The sequence below is a fragment of the Macaca nemestrina genome, chromosome X, assembly GCF_043159975.1.
Source record: "Macaca nemestrina isolate mMacNem1 chromosome X, mMacNem.hap1, whole genome shotgun sequence".
NCBI classification, from domain to species: Eukaryota; Metazoa; Chordata; class Mammalia; order Primates; family Cercopithecidae; genus Macaca; species Macaca nemestrina.
Window position 1 is genome coordinate 24,142,464 of NC_092145.1, and position 17,037 is coordinate 24,159,500.

The 17,037-nt window shown below is 38.7% G+C and overlaps 1 protein-coding gene across 1 annotated transcript; it reads right to left on the reverse strand.

Moving 5' to 3' along the window:
* Nucleotides 1-9,837: 9,837 nt before the first annotated feature.
* On the reverse strand, nt 9,838-10,764 carry LOC105481437 (olfactory receptor 13H1). The gene is given in 3 exon segments (XM_011741052.3): nt 9,838-10,139; nt 10,142-10,358; nt 10,360-10,764. Coding segments are annotated over 3 exon segments (924 nt in total).
* Between the last annotated feature and the right edge of the window lie 6,273 nt (nt 10,765-17,037).

Below are 17,037 nucleotides of genomic sequence, written 5' to 3' on the forward strand. Positions count from 1 at the left end.
TCTAGTCACAAATCAGAATATTGAGTCTTTATAGTATACAATTACAGAGACTCATGAGGCAAGTATCAGGTTTTGGTGAGAGCAGGCTGTGGATGGAAAGGTTTGTCTTAGGAGCTGGGCAGCAGGAAGTATCATCCAGGTTAATGGCATAGATAATCTTTTTAGATTCTCTACTCAAGACATATGCCATGTCTCAGAAGGCAAAAGACCTTTATGGACAAGTAATTCAGGAAGTAAAGTAATAGATTATATCAGGATCCTCAATAAAATTTGATGCAGAACAAGGAGAGTCTGAATAGGAATCAGAACCAAGGGCAGACAATCTAAAAAAAAAAAAAAAAAAAAACTTAACTGCTGTGCAACTTCTAACTAAAGTTGTTTCTACTCATTACAGAGTCATCCTACAAGGAGATCCTTGGCTTCCTTTAATGAGAAGTAGAATGCTCCTTTTTGTTCTGTAGATATTCCCAGATTCGGAATCAGAAAACAGAATAAATATGAAGAGAAAATGGTTCTTGAAATAGAGTTATTAGACTGAAACTGAGTCAGAAGTCAGCTAATCTGGCCTTTATGCATTGGTGACACCACAACCCTGGTTTCCAAATAATGTTACAAGAATGGGACTTTCAGGGTACATACTTTTTCAAAGGGTAATAAAGTTTTCTACTAGAATGACGACATGTTTTATCATAAAGCCTTAGTTTGGCTTACAGTCCTCACCATCGTATAGTCCTAAAGACTGCAAAACAAACTAAACAAATGCCAGCATAAATAGTGGGAAAACAACACATTTTTGTGTTTATGTGATTTAAATGCATCTCACCAGACTAACCATATATTTTTTATTGAATAATTCAGTGTTTTAGCACTGTGAGAGCCAGAATCTTTCTAAACTAACTAGACATATGTAGAGATACCCACACAGAAATTCACAGCTTTTTGATTTTTAGAAATATTTTGGATACACTTCATGGCTTTTCTTCACACAAGTTTCTCAAAACAGGCTTTCCTGGTCCCACCTACCATGCAAGACAAGAGTGTGCTTCCCAGGAGGATTCATTTCATTTTCAATATTAAAATTAAGGGACATGTGGAGTATCATCCTTTTTCCCTGAGCGCCTCAGAAAGCTCCCATAAGCACAAAATATACTTTATGAAAGGGATAGTGCTTACAGGCAGGAATTTCTATTATCCGTATCATGCAGTATAGAGTGGTGGTTAAGAAAATGGATTCTGCAGCCATGTTTGAATCCTGGATCCATCACTGACGCACTATGCGACATTGGTAGCTTGTTCCACTTGCTTATACCTTAGTTTCCTCAGTTGTAAAATTGGGATAACTGCAGTATATATATCATAGAATTCTAGTGCTATATATGTATTATCTACTATTATATTAAAATGAGGCCTCACTTAGGAAGTATCACTCATGACAAAGTGAACACGTTGGTTGTCTTTCTTTTCTGGAGGGCAGAAAGAAGAATAAATGAAGATACAAACAAGGCACTATGGTCAGATTATACTATAAGCCCTCTGAAAGCAGAACCTATATTTTATTTATTTCTATAACTCTAGTACGTGGCTCACTTCCTGACACATAGCAGGAAGTCACCAAATATTTTTGGAATTGAATGTATTGTACTCACCTGAATAGCAAAAAGCAAAATAAATAAATAAATAAATATGACAAAATTGACTAAGCTCTCTGAGTTGGGTTAATATAGCCCTTTGTATATTGCAACTTCATCAGCTCACTGAGGTGTTAGACTCTTTCAAGGGGAGTGAATTGCAGTTGCATCATGGGAGATCCATGTCAAGACTGACCATTCCACATATTCATGCTGATTTGTTCCAAGAGAAAAATATGGCTTCTTTCCTTCTTGCCAGGATATACGATTCTTAACTTGCTTTTACAGTGGATTGTGTCTTGATTTTGTTCAGCATTTTAGGAACCAATGGGTCCAAAATATGAACAGTAGAAGGAGAGGACAATCTTAAACGTTTTCTGATGTTACCTTCCGAGTTTATTCATTGTGGCTTCAATGAAGCAGTTTCACTGAAGAGACTTCAAGGACCAGGTCCCTAAAAGGCAACTAATTCTCACTACTGAGTTGAAGGTGTGTATTCATTTGGGAGTGTTATTTTTATGTCATTAAATTACATGTGGCTTTTGCTCACTAATTCCAAGGCTTCATTAGTGACTATATGATGAAACTTTTGACTAACATTGTAAACTCCATTTCTGCTCTTGAGTTACCAAGGAGTATGGCCATTCCTAGGATAATTACTGAGTTCCCTGTTTCTTGAGAGGGTTCTCAACATGGCTCAAGAAAGTAATGAGTGTTCTCAGCAAACTAACACAGGAACAGAAAACCAAACACTGCATGTTCTCACTCATAAGTGGAAGTTGAACAATGAGAACACATGGACACAGGGAAGGAAACAACATACACCGGGGCCTCTCAGGGGTCGGGGGCAAGGGGAGGGAGAGCATTAGGACAAATACCTAATGCATGTGGGGCTTAAAACCTAGATGACCGGTTGATAGGTGCAGCAAACCACCATGACACATATATACCTATGTAACAAACCTGCACATTCTGCACATGTATCCTAGAACATAAAGTAAAATAATAATTAAAAAGAAGGTAATAAATGAGTGGGGTGGGTAATGGCCACTATCTAGTGAGACTTTATGAAAACTTTCAATTAAGCATTTAGGTAAATAAAATTCTGCAAACAGTGTTTATTGGAGATCTCCTATTTCTCTTCACTTTTCCCCAACTTCCCCTGCTCCATCTCAGCCATCTTTGATTTGAGTAGTTTCTGGAAATCCCAATTTTTCCTAAAGCTTTCCCAGATTAGTTTTGCGGTACCATGCAAACTGTCGCTGTCTAAATATAATCCTGCACCCTTTCATTCACTGCCCCTTTAATTTATTACATCTATACACATATCTAATTACAATAGTTTTATTTATTGATTTCTTGCCCAGTTTGTGCTCTGAATACATGATACACTTGTTTATTATTTTTATGTGTATGCTTGTTTAAATTCCCAAATTAGTTATCCAGATTTTAGGAGGCAGGAGCAAGGCATCTTTGCAAAAAGTCTACCTGAGTGCTACTCAAAATGTTTGCAGTGAGATAAGGACAGAATTGAAAGTAAACATTTAGTAACTATGAAAGTGATTTGATATTGCTGTGACTTTTTTTTATCGTATTTTATCAAATATCAGCCTGCAACAGCTTGGAAATTTTTTAAAAAACTGTCCTTTACCACAAATAGTTTGAGCAACATTTGTGGGCACTTACATTTAATTAATTCTTTTTATGCATGCACTCTGTGCCAGGAACTATGCTAAGGAGACAGAGATGAACAAAACAAAATTTCTGCTCTCAGTGAGCTTATGATCTAATTAAGGATAAACACTCCAAAAACAAGCATTATTATAAAACAGCACGAAATGTATCAAATTGTGAGTCAAGCAAAATGCTATTCAGCAAAGGAAATGGAATTACATAATTCACCTAGGCTTAAACAAGTTAGAATGAGCTCCGAGGAGGGCTTCACTGAGGAAATAGCATTTGATTTGGTTCTTGAAGGGGGACTGAGATTTTACCAGGCATAGAAAGTGGAGAGGGTTCTGCAGGCAGAGAGAACAGTGTGTATAGCAGCACTGTTACATAAAAGGTTCAGGGAAAGAAAGTATTGTCTTCCTGGAGCGTGGGGTCTGTGGAGATGAGGTGGATAATGAGGATGGAGAGACTAGCAGGGGCTTCAATTAATGTCACATATCCTGTAAGTAATAGGGAGTCACTGGAAATTTCTAATCTGGGAGTGGGATTATTCAGGGGGTGAAATCACATGATGAGACTGATGAGATTCTCCTTTTAGAAAAATCACTCTGGAGACAGTGATTGGATGGCTAGCTTAGAAGGAAGTAACACTGGACTAGTGTTAGGAGTGTGTTAGGCGTGTGTTAGGAGTGTGTTACAGTCATCCTGGTAAGCATTGATAAAGCAGTGAACTAGGACAGATGCACTGAGGACAGAGAAGATGGGGTGGGTTGAGGAGATATTTCAGAACAAGACTCAATAAAATTCAGTGAGTGGTTGTCAAGGGTAAGTGAGAAGGAGACGGAGAGATTAACTCTGAGGATAATGATAATACCATCATGTAGCATTTGTTATGTGCTTTTAACTTTTTAACATTTAACATATATGATCTCATTTGACCTTTCAACCATTCTGTGAGGTAGGTTAAGGAATATATTTTTCCCCTGTATGACAGATGCAGTCCAGAGAGGTTAAGTGATTCACTCAGAGTTCCATAGCTCATTAATGGCAGAACCCAGACTAGAATCCAGACTTCCTGACGCCTGAGCACGTTTTTTTCCCAGTCGCTCATGATGTTGCACTGTAAAGTGTTTGACCTGCTGTTCACACTTAACTAGAAACAGTTACTATGCTCATTACTAGTGGAGAAAAAGAGGAGAGGGAGAAGGTGCTCAGTGAGATGGGGGTCAACTACTTTTGCGTCAATTGGGAATTCAATAATAATAACAACTTCAATAACAATGATAAACATAGTTAACGTTTATTGAGGGCTTACTATGTCTCAGCCACAGTTCTCAGCATTTTAGATAAATTAACGGATTTAATCTTCTTAACAACCCTACAAGGGTCAGTCCTATAATTGTCTTCCTTTTATAGATGAGGAAACTGAGGTGGAAAGTTGCCCAAGGTCGTATAGCTAGTAAGTGTCAGAACCTAGCTATTTGGAACCTAGACAATCTGAACCTGCTGTGTCTTCCTTTCTCTGCTCATCAACAATCTTATCTTCTTCCTACCCTTCTTCCAAGGACTCCATGAATGCATCAGGTTCTCATTAGAAAGATCATTAATCTAGGTATCAGGAGAATTGTATTCCAACCCCAATCCTGTTACTAACTGTTGACCTTGATAACATTATTGCCTCTCTAAATATTTTGTCATCTGTAAATGACAGTTAATAATATTTATAGCAATTTTTGCTCTGCTTATCTCATTAAATTATTTTGAGGATGATAGGAGGTAATATGTGTTCAAGAATAAAATAAACTGTAAAGTTTGTAAAGCTCTTTACCAACATAAGAATTAGGAAGATATAGCTTTACAAAATAGTGTTGCCTGTGTACATGTCTGCCTCTCTACTTTTGAGGTGAACTCCTTGAGGGAAGGGAACAAGTATGTTTCCTTCACCACTGCATCCCTAGTGATGAGCATGGTACCCACTATCTGGTAGGCAGTTGATAAAGATGTGTTCAATGGATGCTATATGTATGAATGCTTGAATGGACAATTGAAGGAGCAGCCTCAGGATGCACTATTTAGAAAGCAAGTAGGCACTTCAATTCCTGGCATCTTAGGTGCAGATAATCTGGACACCATCGTGATAGCTAACATTTATTGAACTCTAGCTATAGGCAGACATTGTTCTAAGTGCTTCATTTTACATAAATTGAATCATATATATTCTTATAACCAACCTATGAAGTCACATTCAACACTATCCCTGCTTTTTCCAGCTCTCACCTGTATTGTTAAGTTTGGAAGTACATTTCCCACACTTGTTTGTCAGTAAAGTTCAGTTTTGGATTCTGCCCATGAGAGGCACCTGCAGGAAACTTGGCAAGCAGAAAGGAAGTAGACACCATCGTTGCTCTTCCTGACATCTTGTTTAGGTGTGTGTGCTTGATCAGAAAAGATTTAAGTGACTTCTGAGCATTCTCCTGTGAAACATCTGCTTCAGTGACGTCATTAGCAGCAGTTTCCTAACAATCTCTAAAATTTCCCATGATTCCTGCAATTCCAACAACTGTCTCATTTTGCTGGCAGTTCCCTTACCTTTTCTCTCATAGCCCTTCCAAAGGCTTTGTAGGCCCTTAATTCTCTGTGTTAAATGCCTTCCTGAAATAACTATAGAGTAGTTTCTGTTTGCCTGATCAAAATCTGAGTGCGACACTTTACAGGAGAAGAGACCAAAGCAGAGGGTAACTTGAGTGAAGAAGTGGCAGAAGGAAGGACTGAATCTAACCAGCTTGGTCCCAGGGCCTGTGCTCTAAATAGTTATACTCCACTGCCTCTCTTCGACTGAAAACCCAAATCCTATGAATGGGGCACTGTATCTTTTTCTGAAATCTCCATGAGTATTTCAATGGAAATGATCGTTTGGAGCCTGCTTTTCAGTTTGTAAACTTTCTTCTCAACTTTTGACAGAACCACCTTAGTTTCAACACAGTCTTTCCATCTTACTTTCCAGGGTGAAGCAAGGTAAGCTTCACTACTCAGCCATTGGGGATGGGGAGTAAGGAGGAGTCCAGTGGAAGGGTTCATGGGATCCTTGTGATTGATCAGGCAGAGAAGCACTACTCAATCTCAGGAGTTTTCAAAAGCCCAGCATCGATTTCATTTCACAACACCCTCACAGAGTTCATTTTTATCTTTAAAATAAATTAATATCAGTGTAAAATTAGATAGCCTCTAGAGTTAGTGCTTAGAAACTGAATGTTAATGCTGGAAGGGCCAGAGCTGTGTTAACTAGCTGCCGTGTTTGCCTTCTTTTTCTTTTTCTTTTTTTTTTTTTTTGAGACGGAGTCTTGCTCTGTCGCCCAGGCTGGAGTGCGGTGACCGGATCTCAGCTCACTGCAAGCTCCGCCTCCCGGGTTCACGCCATTCTCCTGCCTCAGCCTCCCTAGTAGCTGGGACTACAGGCGCCCACCACCTCGCCCGGCTAGTTTTTTGTATTTTTTTTAGTAGAGACGGGGTTTCACCGTGTTAGCCAGGATGGTCTCGATCTTCTGACCTCGTGATCCGCCCGTCTCGGCCTCCCAAAGTGCTGGGATTACAGGCTTGAGCCACCGCGCCCGGCGCCTTCTTTTTCAGTCAAAGCTAACATTTAAAGTCAGAGAGGTAGATCTATATATATTGATCTGGATGAATGTTCATGATATATTGTCAAGTGGAGAAGGCAAGTTGCAGAGTAAATTGATGATATGCTTGCATTTTTTTAAGAAAACAAGAGAAAGCCCTATATAAAATAACACCTGGATGCAGAATGTTAGAACTAGAGAGGTCCTTAGGTAGCTAAACACAATCTTCCTGTTATATTGATGTGCAAGTTTGAAGGCCAGAGAGAGATATAACTAAGGTTACACAGCTAGTTAGTAGCAGAATCAATTCCATAGCCTTCATCTCCAGACTCTACTATGTCACTCTGTCTGTAGGCTGTGCCCATACCAACAAGTCAATAAAGGGAGAAAGAACCTTGTGACGTAGCTATACTCTTTTGTAGTAGAGAGACCATTACTGAAAATGAGCATCTCATTTTAAGCTGTAAACCAACATATACTAAAGAGTGGAATATTTTTCCCTCCAAAGGCAGAATCATTAAAACCTATACTTTTAATATTCCACCTGATTTCTGAATTTTCCTCTATGCAAAGGCACTCTTTGATTCTTTTAATATTTCATTGATTGTGCCAGTTTATGTTTATTTCACAATGTTTGCTTGAAAGGTTTATCTTGATAGTAAGGAACATTTTGCACAAAGCATGAGACTTACCCTAATACCTACCACAGTGCCTGCCTTAAAGTAGAAACCTAATGTTTGTTAAATGGATAATTAAAGATAGAATTCATTTGCCTTTTTCTGAATTTTTTTCTTTCTTGATATTAAAACATATTCCAGAGATGAAGAGTACCGTGTACCTTTAAAAATGTATGCAATTTGAATAAATCTTGCATTTGTTTTGAAATTAAGCTGTTTTGAAATTAAGCTGTTTTGATAAGTGGCTTATTCATCCTCAATTATTTTTCATTTAGTTAGTAAACATGTGAGACAGTCTCCTTGTATCCATGGTACTCCCTTTGCAACACCATACAATGTCACATCAGCCCCCAGCAGTCACGGTAAGAGGAACACACTGAGTATCTGTTTGCTCAGCAGTGCTAGGTACTGTGTATTTTATTTTTTGCTACCTGTTTGTGTCTGGTTCCTCACAAACAGGTAGAAAAGGCTGCTTGGGAGATGACTTCATCATGTGTGGTAGAGCCCCAAAATAAAGTGAGACCAGAAGACAGGATATCTGGGTCTTCGTTCTAGATCTGCTTCCAAACAGTTTCATGATCTTGGGAAATTTACTCCACATTCAGTGAGGCTCAGATTTCTCATCTAAAATCAGTTATCTGTAATAGATCATTGTTTATCAAAACCTTTCCTTTTAGTTTTAGAATTCCCTTTTCAAATGAAAGAGCTCACAGGAAACGACCCCCCATGAGCAGGCTCCAGGCACCACAATTAAGTCCCTAAAAACGATATAAATCAAGATTTGAAAAACGTTGCATTATGTCCATCAATAGAAAATGGGTTTTTAAGATGTGGTTAATGTGTACAAATAAGTATTATTCAGCAATAAAAAGGAACAAATTACTGATACATGCAACAATACAGATGAATCTCAAAAGCAGGCTGAGTGAGAGAACCCAGACACAAAGGAGTACAGACTGCATGATTTCATTTATAGTCAATATTTAAAAAAACAAAAACTAACGTATAGTGAAAGAAATCAGATCACTGGTTGCCAGGAATTAGGGGTAGAGGGAGGAAGGGATGGGTTACAAAAGGGCAAAAGGAAACTTCTGTAGGTAATGAAATTGTTAGGTAGCTTGATTGTTGTGGTGATTCTGTGAGCATCTGTCAAAACTCATAGAATTGCACACTGTAATTGGACAAAGTTTATTGTATACAAATTATGTCATGATAAAGTGGATTAAAATATCACTACATTAATCATCTCTAGGGTTTCTTATGCCTTTAGATATAGTAAGTGGGATCTGGAATCAACCAGACCTAGATTTAAGTACTGGTTCTGTGGCCATGGGCAAATCACTCAGTTTCCCCACTTCTAAATATGGATGGATAATAGTGCCATGGCATTGAACCACTGTGCGAACTCTATGTGATAATAGATATAGAGAGCTTCGCTCAACACCTAGCATATCATAAGTTCTCAATAAATGGTAGCTGCATTTAGAATTCTATGATTCCAAATAATTTTACAGACTTAGTTTTACAAGTTCAGAGGTGGCATATATATGATCTAAATTCTAATTTTGACTCCACTATCAATTATGTATGACTTTAGATGAGTCTCAATGTCTACTCTGTTTCCTCATTGTTAATACAGGGGGAAATTGTGGTGGTGTTCTTACCAACTCCATAGGAAAATTAGGAATATAAAATAGACTAATAGATTAGAAAGATGTTTTGAAAAACAAAAAGCAAAGATAAAACACTCTACACAGATGTAGGAAATAGTTATGATCATTTTTCTCATGATTCCAAGATTAAGTGGAACAAGGAGATTGTGCTTACGTAACAGGGCTTACCTTCAGTAAAGTTGTAAAGTTTCTGACATTTGTCTTCTGGCCTTTTATTATACCATTCTTTGCCTTATTTTCTAATTTCAGTTATGCCTCACTCGCTGTCAACAGTTATAGAAGGTTCTCTTGCTGTATAGGTCTCTTCTGTCAGTGATAAATTTACTCTGATAAGTTCATTTACCTGAAGGTGAGTAACCTAATGGGTAGCCACTAACAATATTCTACGTAAAGAAAGAGCAAAAATAATACCTCTAATGGCAATTCGACTCTCAGTAGGAATAATATTTGGGGTGGGAGCACTTCCTGAAGCTTCTTATATGTCAATCACTTCCAAAGATAAAGTTACATCCTTTAAACCATTTTCTCCATCGGGGATGATGTGTTATTTTAGACATTTAGAAGCAAAGAAGGCTTATGTCCTTTTCAACATAACTTTCCTTATTGCCCCTTTAACATCTTTGTTTCTCAGGCTATATATCAGGGGGTTCAGCATGGGTGTCAAAGCTCCATAAAACACTGAGATAAACTTGTCCTGGTCAGGGGAGGAGTTGGACTGAGGTTTCATATACATGGAGATGGCTGCCCCATAGAAGATTGTCACCATGGTCAGGTGAGAGCCACACGTGGTAAAGGCCTTGAGCCTGCCCTGGGCTAAGTGAATCTTTATGACAGCCATAGCAATTCGTACATAGGAGAGGAGAACAAACCCAATAGTAGCAGCAGGGTGAAGACACTGGTGATGAGGATCATACGTTCATTGAAGCTGGTATCAGAACAGACCAGCTTAATGAGGGAGAGAATCTCACAGACAAAATGGTTGATGACATTAGCCCCACAGAAGTGAAGCCTCAGGGATAGGATGAGCATGGCAGTGAGCACAAGTGATGTCCCCCATGAGGTAGCAGCCAAGCAGACACACACTGGGCCATTCATAAACCACTGAATAACGCAGGGGATTGTTGATAGCAACCACACGGTCATAGGCCATGGCAGCCAGTAGGAGGCACTCTGCTGTCGCCAAAGCCAAGGAGACACTCATTTGAGTCAGACACCGGGGATAAGAGAGGTAGGGATGGGTAGAGAAACAATGCACCAAAGCCTGGGGCATGGAAGCTGTTCCATAGCAAAGGTCTAAGAAAGACAGGTTACTAAGGAAGAAGTACATTGGAGTGTGGAGGTTGGGGTCAAAGTGAATAAGAAAGATCATAAATCTGTTCCCCAACAATGTGTTGAGGTAAATTATCAGCACCAATGTGAAAAACATGTCTCTCCATTGAGGATAGTTAGAAATGTCAATAAGGAGAAACTGAAACACTGCTGTGACATTGTCCATGTCCATCTTTCCTTCTTGCCACTATTCATTAAATGGATGCCAATTGGCTACTTAATGTTACCTGAAAGAATGAGAATAAAGATGGAGGATGTGAGAAAGGTGGAAAGATTTAGGGTGTGCAGGATCATTATCTTTGTCCTTTTCAGAAGAATGGGACACCAATGGAATAGATATCTATAATGGCGACAGAGGCAAGGCCAGATATCCCCCCCTCAATCCTAAGAAAATGGAAAGTTCCTTACCTTTTTGAAAATAGTTATATGAAAAGTTCTCCAGCCCTCCTCCACCAGAGGTCTTCTTGAATAATGTTTCCTAACTAAGAAAACAGGAAAGGTAGGCCATCTTCCTGACTTTCTCACTTTATTTTCCAAGATAAATCTGATATATAGACATGGTTGAATCTCAGTTAGCTTGAGTTACTAATCTCAACCAACAGGGTGCCTTCTGACACATGTCTTAGCTAAAATATTGTCTATGTTTGGGATGTCTCTCACTCCTAGATTGTGCATGCCTTCATTTTTCCATACTTCCAGAATTTACCATGGTGCCTGACATAGAGAAGGTGCAAGGTAGCTCTTTGACCTGAGCTGATACTATGTGGATGGAGTAGTAAGGTCTGGGAGGACCCTCTACTAATATCCCCTGCTGAAGTTACATTTCTAGCTTCTCCTACATTTTCTACTCTGTTGTTGTTGAGCCCCAGGCAGGAGTATGAAAATTGAACATGATGTTTCTAAAAGTGTGGGTGGTAAGGAGAGGGTCTGAGTATGCAACCTCACTGAAAAGGCTCTCTTATCCCATCCTCACCGATCTCTTTCCCCTAGCCCTGCTTCATTTATTATAACACATTCTAATATCTGAAATTATATTAATAATTTGATTCCTTGCTTATTATTTGTCTTTCACTCAAACGTGAATTTAATAACAGAGCCCTTGTCTGCTGTTTACTGGTGTATTCCTAGAATATAGAACAGTACCTGGGGGATCACAAGAACCCAACAGATAGTAAATGAATATATAAAGTCCTAAGCATTCAGAGCTATTATCCAGAATCTACCTACTCCTCTTGCCACTTGCACTGCCATTCGTTATTCCAAGGCATCATCATCACTCACCTGGATTTTTCCAGTAACCTCCTCATTGGTTTTCCTGTTTCTGGTCTTCTTCCCATTCAGTTCAAATGATTCAGTTGAACAGTAAGTGAAATCAGGTCACTTTTCAATTAAAAAATTTATTCTATTTTTATTGAAATATGACTGATATACGAAAAGGTACACATATTTTATGTATACATCTTGAGTTTGAAGGTAAGTATATACTCATGAAACGGCCACCATAAATAATGCCGTAAATATAACAAACATCCCTAAAAGTTTCCTCCTTCTCTCTTTTATCTTTGTAATAAGAACACTTAACATAAGACCTGCTCTTTTAATAAAATATAAGTATACAGTATCATATTGTTAACCATAGATTCTCATTTCAACCTCACTAAACACCAGTCTCTTTACTATGACCTATGAGGCCCTATATGGTTTGCCTCCCAATCACCTCCTCTCTGAACGCACTTCCTACCACTCTTTCCCTTGCTCACTTTGCTCCAGTCACACTGGCCTCCTCACCATTCCTCAAATACTCAAAGCCCATCCCTTTCACAGAGCCTTTGATCCTGCTGTTCTGCATTTGTGAAAAACTTGCTACTCCATATTTATGAAACCCAGATCCTTGCACAGCCCACCTTCTCAATTCCCTCAGGTTTTTACTCACAAGGCATCTTTTCAGCGTATCCTTCCTGGGTCACCTCGTCTAGGAATTCATCTCCAGCCCCTGAAATTGTATAACATCCTTTCTGGGTCACCTCCTCTGGTAGTTCATTTCTAGCCATTGAAATTTTATATCCCCCTTTCCTGCATTATTTTCTCCTTAGAACTACATCTAGCGTACTGTATGGCTTATCTATTAATTATGTTTATTGCTTGTCTCTATCAACTAGAATGTATGCTCAATGAGATCAGGGTTTTTCTATTTTCTTCATTGCTGTGTGCCCAAAATGTAGATGAGTACTTAGATAGGAGCTCAATGATTATTTGCTGAAGGAATGTGTGAATGGAGTTCTTTCGCTGTTCCTTATTGAAAGGTAACCTCTCTTTTTCCATCTGCCTCTTCCCTTGACATTACTGTTTGTATGCTAAGCACCCCTTGATGTATATGTGTTTCTCCATGAGACTAACTCACATTTTCTTTCTAATCCCCTCCTTGAAGCTTCTGCTACTCACTTGCTATGTCTCTAGACAAGTTTCTTCCCCTTACTTATCTGAATTTTTATTTCTAATCTTGTTAAACTAAATTATCTCTAAGGTCCCTTCTAGTTTTAACAAGCTAGGATTCTCGACTTCCCACAGATAAAGAAAAAAAGAACTTACTCCTCAGAGTATTAAAATGTGTTACATTTTTCTCCTTTGTTGGAGACACATGTAGGCTAGAGAAGGGGTTTCCTAAGAAATGAAGTATCCCTAATCATCTCTGAAATGGGAAACTCACTTGTCCTTAAAAGTGTCTTTTTTTTTTTAAGACAGAGTCTCAGTCTGTCACTCAGGCTGGAGTGCAGTGGCGCCGTCTCAGCTCACTGCAACCTCCATCTCCTGGGTTCCAGTGATTCTCCTGCCTCAGCCTCCCAAGTAGCTGGGATTACAGGTGCCCACCACCATGCCCGGCTAAGTTTTGTATTTTTAGTAGAGACGGGATTTCACCATGTTGGCCAGGCTGATCTCAAACTCCCGATATAGGTGATCCGCTCGCCTCAGCCTCCCAAAGTGCTGGGATTACAGGCGTAAGACACCGCTCCTGGCCCTTAAAAGTCTTTAAGAAAGAAAATTTCCTAACGTTTCCCTTCCATGTCGTGGCCTTCTAGTAAGCTATCCCTGTGTCACACTGTCTACTTTTTTCAGCCTATCAGATAGGCTAGGTGCACAACGAAGGTAAATCCACATATCCAGGAAAGTGTTTGCTATTTGTGAAGAGGGAAACAAATGTAAGGGATGGAGAGGGTGGTGACCTGGCTTCACAGGAGTGCCCTCAGAGCTTGAGAAACCTAACACTGCCGCTGTCTTCATTTATCATGGCACCCCAAGATAGAGATTTTGCCTTGGCCTGCCTCTACCTTTCCAGGTGAAAATTGAGAAAATCATCTCTACAGAGTGAGAACATACACGTATATGAGTCAAATGGCTGCATGAAACAATGCCCCGAAGCCTGTTCTATTTTAAGTTAGTATAGTCACATCTTACATTTTTTTGGAATATTTTGGAGTATATTTATCTCCCAATTATCTACATATGGGTCATTTGCAGTGGAATATTTAATGAGATAATGGGCCGGCCACAGATGGGACGGTGAACTGGTTTTGCATTGAAGTGGAGGACTGATTATTATGCCATTTAAAACTACCTGTTGCTCCTAGAACTCTATAAAACACACTGCTTTTGCTGTCGAATATTAAATATTGATAAAATAGATGTTTTTCCTCCTTATATGAATCTGTCATTCCCAGTGAGCCACAGGATGTATTTCGTTTTTCCAGTATTGAAGGAGGGTTTATAAAGTGTCTATCCCTCAGTCCCTCATGAGCCCAGTAGAATAAATTGAAGAGCCATTTGCCTAAAAATTGGTGATCAGTCTCTGGCTGTAAGATCGACTTATTTTTTAAATGGGGTTAAACTTGCTGGTAGAGATTGGGGTTGAACACATGACCTTGCCCCCATTAGTACCATGTTTGGACCCATAGAACTAAAATTGATGACAATTTTCGTCTCAGACTTAAAGGCTACTCAGCATCTAAATTGAGGGGACTATTTTTCGTTTAGTCTAGGCCCTGCCCTCCAAAGACAGTGCTGATTGCCTCATTCTAGAATTACCATTAAAAAATTCCTGGCAAACTGAACCCAGCATGTTTCCCATCTTAGTCCTGTTACCTGCAATTATTTATTTATATAGCATAACTTTCCTTTTAACTAATAGTTGGCTCTTGTCTTCTTGGAGATTGACCATCCCAGATAGATGGTTAAAGACGCAAGAAAAGGAGGAAAGGAGAAAAGAAAATAAATGAAAACCTTGTTCTGTTACCTACTCACCAATGGAAGTCCCTCTCAAGTATCAGTAGATGGAACAGAATGGGCTGCCCAAAAGAACAATTCTCCAAGAGTTGCCAGGTTTAGCACTGTGATGATCTCCCTGCAAATTTCCTGGCAACATTTCAAAAGCCTTCCCAGCTTCTCAAACTCACAAATGCCTAGAAACCCCTGAAGAAGGAATATTCTTTTAGATTAGGTCAAATCTCAATCGACAAACCCTTTGATCTGCAGCCCTTGCTAATGATATCTAATTAAATTATTTAATGTCTTAGACTAACATTTCTTTCAATGGCATTTGACCCACATACAACCTTATTCAATCTTCCCTAGAAAAGTTATAACATATAGAGGATTGAGGTCATTTGAATGCTCTGCATCAAGACCCTTAGGTTATTTCAATTTGCAACCTTCTAGTTTAGACATCCATTGCCTCTTGGCAATATTTATCTATGTATTATCTTATCTCTGTGAAATGGAATCCAACTAAACCAACTTGTCACTTTCTTAAAAAAAGAAAAACAATAACAAAACATTCTGTACCCAGGGCTTTAAACTAAATTAGATGATGCCTAGGAAAGGTCCTGGGCTCTGTACATATCCTACCCAGTTTCCTTCTCTTTCTCCACAACCTCTTCTTAGTACTCAGTAGTAAAAATATATAATTTCATACCCACAAGATCCTGTGCATCCCTCAATCGGCAAAAAGATCTAATATCAGTCACTCTACCTGCCCACTAAGGCTGAAGAATAGACTCAAGCATTTCAAAAGCATTATACTGGAGTTGAAACAAAAAAATGTCTGGATACCCCTCATTTACCTAGAAAATATAACTGACCAGAACTTGCCTTTCATTGAGCAGTTTGGTTTGTAGAAACTACACCATATTTCCTCTTCTCTCTATTTAGGCTCAATTCCATCAATCTATATATTTATCTGGAAGCTGTCAGCAGGACTCTATCTCTGGGAGCATGTTTGGCTCTGAACGAAATCTATAAATTGTACCTACTTGGCCTACTCAAGATGTCTGGGGTCCGATTCTCTTTCAGATTCAATTCCAAATGCAGGAAGTAAGTTGATGAGCTGCTCAGTAACTTAAATAAGCTGAAGTTTCAAAGTGCTACCAGACTATTTATCTCACAAGTAGAGTTCAAAGTTTCTGATCTTTACCAGAAAGAAATAATTATCTTCTGAGAGCTTTAGGGACCTCATCCCAAACAGGCAATTAAGTTTTGCCAAACCAGAGCTGTTTGAAAAACAAAACAAAACACAAAGTGGCATTTTGTGTAGGGAAAACAAGTAAAGAAAAGAGAAAGGAGACCTTTGAGACTGTGGGACTTTTGTATAACACTACTGGGCTTTCCAGATAACTAAGAAATAATTCTTTTTTTATTTTGGCCTACGGTTTCTTCACATTCTTTCTGTATGAAACTGGTGTTGTGACAGAACCTGCAACTGGTAGAGAAATGTCTATCAGGGGACAGCTGGTATAGAGAGTGTACAACAGAGAGCACCTGTGTTATTGATCCCCATGTAAAAACAACATTTATGTTTGGCTTTTCAGTTCCACTTCCACCACCCCAGCCTAATCAGGGCACCTGCGTTATTGATCCCCATGTGAAAACAGCCTTTATGTTTGGCTTTTCAGTTCTACTTCCACCACCTCAGCCTAATCAAACGGTCTCTGTCAATGCTATATTTCCTCATCTGACACGTAAGGTCAACCATGACAATTCCTCATCTATTATTTAAAATTCATTCATTCACACATGAATACATTTATTCAACAAGTATTTAATGAGCACCTACAATGTGTCTGGCAATGTGTTTGGCACTGAGGATACAATGGTGGAAAAAAAAACACCATTTGTCTTCCCTTCAAATTTGAATGCCCTTTATTTCTTTCTCTTGTCTGATTGCTCTAGCTAGGACTTTCAGTGTTATGCTAAATAAAGTGGTTCTTACTTTCAGGAAGCTTACTGTTTTTTGGGGAAATTTATATTAACTAACAATCAAGAATATATCCTATGCCATTCTCTATGATGTGATTATTAATACCTAGTATTTGCTAGCACACTATAATCAAAATAATTTAATTGTACATTTAAAAATAACTGAAATAATATATTGGATTGTTTGTAATACAAAAGA